General features: G+C 36.7%; 1 protein-coding gene across 1 annotated transcript; it reads right to left on the bottom strand.

The window, feature by feature from the left end:
• Positions 1 to 3,237: 3,237 nt before the first annotated feature.
• On the bottom strand, positions 3,238 to 5,206 carry LOC131163529 (uncharacterized). Its single transcript, XM_058120126.1, has one exon. It carries the CDS (start codon positions 4,009 to 4,011, stop codon positions 3,562 to 3,564), a length of 450 nt encoding a protein of 149 aa, XP_057976109.1. The 5' UTR covers positions 4,012 to 5,206; the 3' UTR covers positions 3,238 to 3,561.
• Between the last annotated feature and the right edge of the window lie 832 nt (positions 5,207 to 6,038).

Below are 6,038 nucleotides of genomic sequence, written 5' to 3'. Positions count from 1 at the left end.
TCTTTCGACCATCTTTCATACATGGAATGTTTTGTTCTTTGGTGTCTTCTTAAAGGTAAAAAACTAGATTTGACCAGCTTGATTATAAAATGGATGTGGGCCAAACTAGAATCCACCAGGGTTGTTCTCCCCTATGGTGGTGTTCTCACCCTCTTCTTTGCTCATCTTCATATCTCAAGTGCTTCTAAATTCTTCGTTAAAAGAACCCACTTTGATCTTTTCAATTTCACCAACTTAAAACAAATGGGGTACGACAAAGGCAATGAGGGTTGGTACTTTAAGACTGGTCAACATCAACGTGCTCTAGCAGCCTTAGCAGCAGCTCCTCCTCCTACATATGATTTGGGATCTTCACAAGATGCACCCTCATGGTTTTTATCCTTTCAGCAAGACTTCTCCACTTTTTTATCTGACGTGCAATCTGGGATTCAGAGTATCAAGGAGAAAGTTACCTCACTTGATCAACGCATAACTCAGATTGAGGAACATCAAGCAAAATCCTCTAGGGGTGGTGATCCCATGGACATCAGCTCAGCTCCTCGCAGTGAAGTTGATAGTTCTGAAATAGAAACTGAGGACAAAGAAGAAGGATCTAAAGAAGAGGAAGATTAGAAAGATGAAGAAACTAGAGTAGATGACCAGCTGATGTTGTATTTATAAGTTGTTTGCGTTATATGACACTATTTACTAAATTTGTTTTATGAGTTGTTTTTTTTTTTTTTTTTGACACTTTTTGAATGTAATTTCCTCTATGTGTAAATACATCTTTGCTGTTATAATATGACTATTTCCTATCCCTTGCTTCTTTTTGAATAATGACAAAGGGGGAGAAAATTGTTAGCAAAGATAATAAAAAATGAACTAAAATGTAATATGCTAAGGTGAAACATGGCGCATAACTTGTAAAGATACAAGTAAAAGTGAATAAGTTATACAAATATACAAGTAAGAAATCAAACTTTATGAGCTAAAAGATCCATATTGAATAAAATGCGACACACTTGTTAAATATTACTACATGTTGGATGAAATGCTTATTGTAAGGGGAAACCTTTTTTAAAGGAACTCTCACCTTTGCTCCTTGTTTGTAATCATAAAAAAGGGGGAGATTGTTGGCCTAACTGGACTTTTCAATCAGTTTTGATGATAACAAACAAAAGATAATCTAACTTGGAATGGTTGAGTAATAATGTTTCAAAATTGGCAATAAGGATCATCATGGATCATCAAGCTATATTCACCAACAAGTGATCCAAGAGAAGCACAAAGCAACACCAGATTGATCAATGCATGAGGAATCTAAAACCAACTCAAGCTAAAGTCCAAGAGATTTCAAAGTGACTATGTCATGGAAGATTTTAAGCTTAGAGTATAAGGTTTTAGGATGAGCAATGTAAGTACTTCAAAGTTGAATATTTATTGAAATATCATTTGAAGCTCTTTAGGGGAAATATGTGGACTTAGAGACCTATTTTAAAATCCCGTAAAATGTTTTATAAAAGAGTAAAGAAAGAGAGCAAAACAGATTTTTGAAACTAAAATGAAAAAAACCAGAAAATGGAGAGTTTAGAAGACTGAAGTCAATGCCCAAAAGATTGAAGAGTCAACTTCAGAAGATTGAAGTTTAAGTTCAGTCGTCTAAAACATTACTTTAGAAGACTGAAGATTAAGTTCAGTCATCTGAAAATTTATTTGTGAAACACAAAAATAGGCGGAAGCACATCAGAAGACTGAACCCTGACTTCAGTCGTCTGAACTCGAAACTTTAGAAGTCTGAACCTCAACTTTAAACGTCTAACCCTGTGTCCAGTTCAAGAATTTCAAAGCTTTAAATTACTTCAGAAGACTGACCCCAAAGGTTCAGTCGCCTGAATACTGTTAACAGTCAATTTTTTTAAATACTTTAAATGTTTTAAAATTGGTTTCTTGTGCTCCAAATTTCCTAAAACTTGGAAGATACTCCAAGTAATCTTGGGCAACACGAAAATACTTTTGAAAGCTTATAAATACATAGTTTTGCAAATCAAAACACACTAATAATTGAAAAATCTGCATCAAAGCTCTCTTGCATTCAAAGTCACTACTTGCTCAACCACTTGCAATCTAAAAGTGCTGACATTATGAAAGTGTTGATCATCAATCCCTGAGTTCTACATACTGATTTCTCATATATGGAGAAAAGGGGACTTGGTGAATTCTAATTTTGAGCTTTGAATTGTATTTGATCTTTTGATATTTAAATTTTGAAGTATATAGATTTGAATTGTACTAATCAACTTTGTGTGTAAACACTCTTTGTACACATCTACTTGCTATTTCTCTTGTAGTTATTGGACGATTCCAGGCTTGTTGGATGGTTGACCGAACGAGAGAATATCGTTTGGAGAGGCGGACTCTAGCCTACTTGAAGGAGTGGTTGTAAAAGGTATTGTTCCGTCCGGTAAAGGAACTAAACTAGTGGAATCCTTTGGTGGTTTGTCAAAGGCGAGGACTCTAATCCTTTGGTTGTGATCATAAGTTGATTGATTTACTTTCTTGTTATTATATTAAAGCAAGTAAGAAGCTAAAAAGAGATTAAATTTTTAAATAATTCAATTCACCCCTCTTGGAAAAACTATTCTAATTTCAATGCTATATGTGCATAAGATAATACAAAACGACATCATATTTCCCAAAGCATGGGACACAATTCCATACCAAGTAGAGCATAAATTCCATTACTTGGTGACTTTCCACCCCAACCTTTTCCATAGTTTCAAATTTAATTTTTAGTTCCCTTTCCCTGTTCCCACCCACAACACAATTTTTTCTTTGAAAAAAAAATGGAAAAAGAAAAAATCCAATCCCACCAACTTCAAATTGGCTGTCCAGGTACACCTAAGTCAACATCAAATCTAGAACATCCGAAGTGTCAAAATTGGTATCTCCATTTCTTAAAAAAAATGAAAAAGAAAATTCTCTTGACTTCCTATTTAATTTCACATTTGGACAAAATCTTATCATAATCTTCTTTTTCGGCTGCCTTACCTTAATCTAATCACTACCATGATTCTTTAACATCACACTTCCACTCATCAAAATCAAGAAAGCCATTGATATTGTTTCATCGTCAGTACATTTGGACAAGTTTGATTTCAATATAATAATATTTCATTTAAAAGTTAATACCTCCTCACTTCAAATAGTAATCTAATAGTAACCTAATCTGCTCTGCTCAATTTGTTCATAAACATGGAGTTTAAGCAAGAAAATTTTGAATTTAAAGTACGAATCAAAATTAATAAACATGCATTAACAAAGAAAACATCTCCATCACCACAATAATCACAAGAAGCCCAGCCCCATTTAATGATGAACTTCCATCCCAATCACCACATTCAACGCTACCATCCACCCAGAAGGCAAGAAATAGTTTTCAAAATAAATGAAACTAAAACGGAGAGAGAGTTCAATGAGAAACAGAGCACCAGAAAACACATGAAGAAGAAGAGAGTGAATGGCTGAATTGCTTTGCATTAAATTAGGCATAAGGAGAGAAGGTGTTGTTCGTCCATGTCACAATCATTTCCCATTTTGTTGCTCCCTCTGAGAAGGACTTCTCCAGAACCCAGTATTGTAAAACCTATCCCACATCTCCTTCTCCAAATCCATGGCCTCCTTCTCCGATTCATCCATTTTTCCCGCCTTCTCCGCCGCGGCGTGCGGCGGCGAATGATTGTGCAGCTCCGGGTCGACGCAGCAGCGTCGCTGCGGCAACACTCCTTTCTTGATCAGCCGCCGCCGGCGCTTCTTCCTGAGCGCCTTCCGGCAGAGCTCCGCCGGCACCTTGTAGACCGCGAGCACCAGGAGGTTGACGAGTCCGCAAGGACAGCAGCAGCATATCGCCGCGCACTCCGCTGTTGTGCCACCGGCGACCTCCGCGAACCGTGCGCTGCCGGTGGAAGACTGGTTTGTCAGGAGCGGCTGCCGGCGGTTCATCGACGGCGGCCGGAGCACGATTTGCCGAGGCATGGGGATCTGCAGCTGAATCAACCAATTACAACCCTTTAGGGAAATTGATCGAGGTCGCGGGATGTTGATTGAGGTAAAGAGGTGGAACTCATGCCAGAGTACAGGGGAGCGGCCGATTATGAAGGAGACAAGGCGATAAATCCGATGGGAAAATGCAATTTTCAAGAACAGAGGACGGAAATTTCAGTTACGGGATTCCCAGACTCGGGACAATAATTGCATAAAATACAAAAAATTAACACGAATATCTTATGTCCTCACGGGAATCGCTAAATTAAGAACAAAAAGACAAATTAGCCCTGCGCAACCAATCGAAACAGAGATGCAGCTCCGACGGAGATTTGTTCGACCGATCTTGAAGAAACCGAAAAAACTAATTAACTGAAGATACCCAGATGCAGAACAGGGGAGAATTAAAGATAGAAGGAATCAATTGAGGGAATGACCGACCCCCCTCACCAACGGATCAAGAACCGAGGATGAGGGGCGAGACAACAGGGACTTGCTGCTAAGCCCCGCCCTCCATAATCAGGGGAGCGAGCTAGCAGAGGCCAAGCTGGAGGACTGAACCGGCGAACCTGTTTTCGGTTCAGCCGTTGGGTTTTGTACCAACCCGAATGCGCCGGGATGAGGAGATTTTTGGGCCGCTAAACGCTTATCTGAAAAATAAACAGGGTGGAGGAGTTCAATAAAATAAAGCCTTTGACTGGTTCTCTTTCCTCATTCTTCTTGCCCTTCTTCTTCCTCCGCCCTGTATGGTTAATACTTAATTGTTTTCCATCTATGGTGACCTATAAATATGGAAATTAAAAGGCATTGAATGGGGGAAATCCTGAAGCAGAGAGAGAGAGAGAGAGAGAGAGAGAGAGGGGCGTGGGTGGAATTTAAAGGGGGGGAGACACAGAACCGGAGGTGTAATATGGCATCAATCGAGTGTAATTGATTCTATTGGGAAGTTGAGAACAGTGGATTTGGGGTAGAGTTCCTAGAGGGGGAGACAAAAGGGGCACCCTGCCCTAAAGGGTGAGAGAGGATGGGGATGCCGATGGTGTGTAATTTGGGGTTATGGGGTGATGAATTGTATTTTGCCTTTTTGTACCCACAGACATGGCTCTGTTGCTCTGCTTCCATGGGATTCATGAACTTGTGGCTGATATCTTGTGGGATTTCTAGGATCCACTTGGAAAACTCCCCCATGCAAGTGGAGAGAACCAATAAATTAAATTAATAATCCCACCAAGAACCAAAAAAAAAAAAAAAAAAATGAAAAAGAAAAGGAGAACATCAATAAATTCTTATTTTCTATATATGATTTTTATATAACTATCTTTTTTTTTCAATTTAAAATGTGAAAAAACAAAAAAAACAAAATTCAAACTTGAATCTAATATTGCTATTTCAAGAACATATTGTTTGTTTCTGTGATGGAGAAGGATGCACATAAAACAAATATTGCATAAGAATATATATATATAACAATTGACTTTGTTAAGATTGATATTAGAGCAATTGATATATATATATATATATATATATATATATATATATATATATATATGAAAACAGATATATTTTTAGTAGAATTTTGAATTGCAAATTTTAATATATTTTAGGTTAGTTAAGTTACATTCGATTCGCATAATATTTATTTTTATGAATAAAATAGAATAAGATAAAAATATAATAAAAATATATTGAAATATAAATAACTATATATAAAAAAGTAGAATAAGAGGCTCTTTTTGGCCCCCAAATTTCAGCATTATATTTTTTTGTTAATTTCGAATAAAAAAGTTTAAAATTTAATTCACCAATTAAACATTTTATGTGCAAATAGATAAATAAATATTATGATTGATCAATTTTATTAAAGTAAATAACTAAATGGAAAAGTAACTCAATAACAATAGAATTATCAAATTCATCTTACAACTTAAAATCAAGTGTGAATCACCGAGAAAAAAATATCAAATTATGCCACAAGAGTTTTTTATTCTCTCTATAAGAAATATGAAAAAAATTTAGCG

This window comes from Malania oleifera, chromosome 1, assembly GCF_029873635.1.
Source record: "Malania oleifera isolate guangnan ecotype guangnan chromosome 1, ASM2987363v1, whole genome shotgun sequence".
NCBI lineage: Eukaryota > Viridiplantae > Streptophyta > Magnoliopsida > Santalales > Ximeniaceae > Malania > Malania oleifera.
This window is presented reverse-complemented; position numbering and strand designations above follow the sequence as displayed.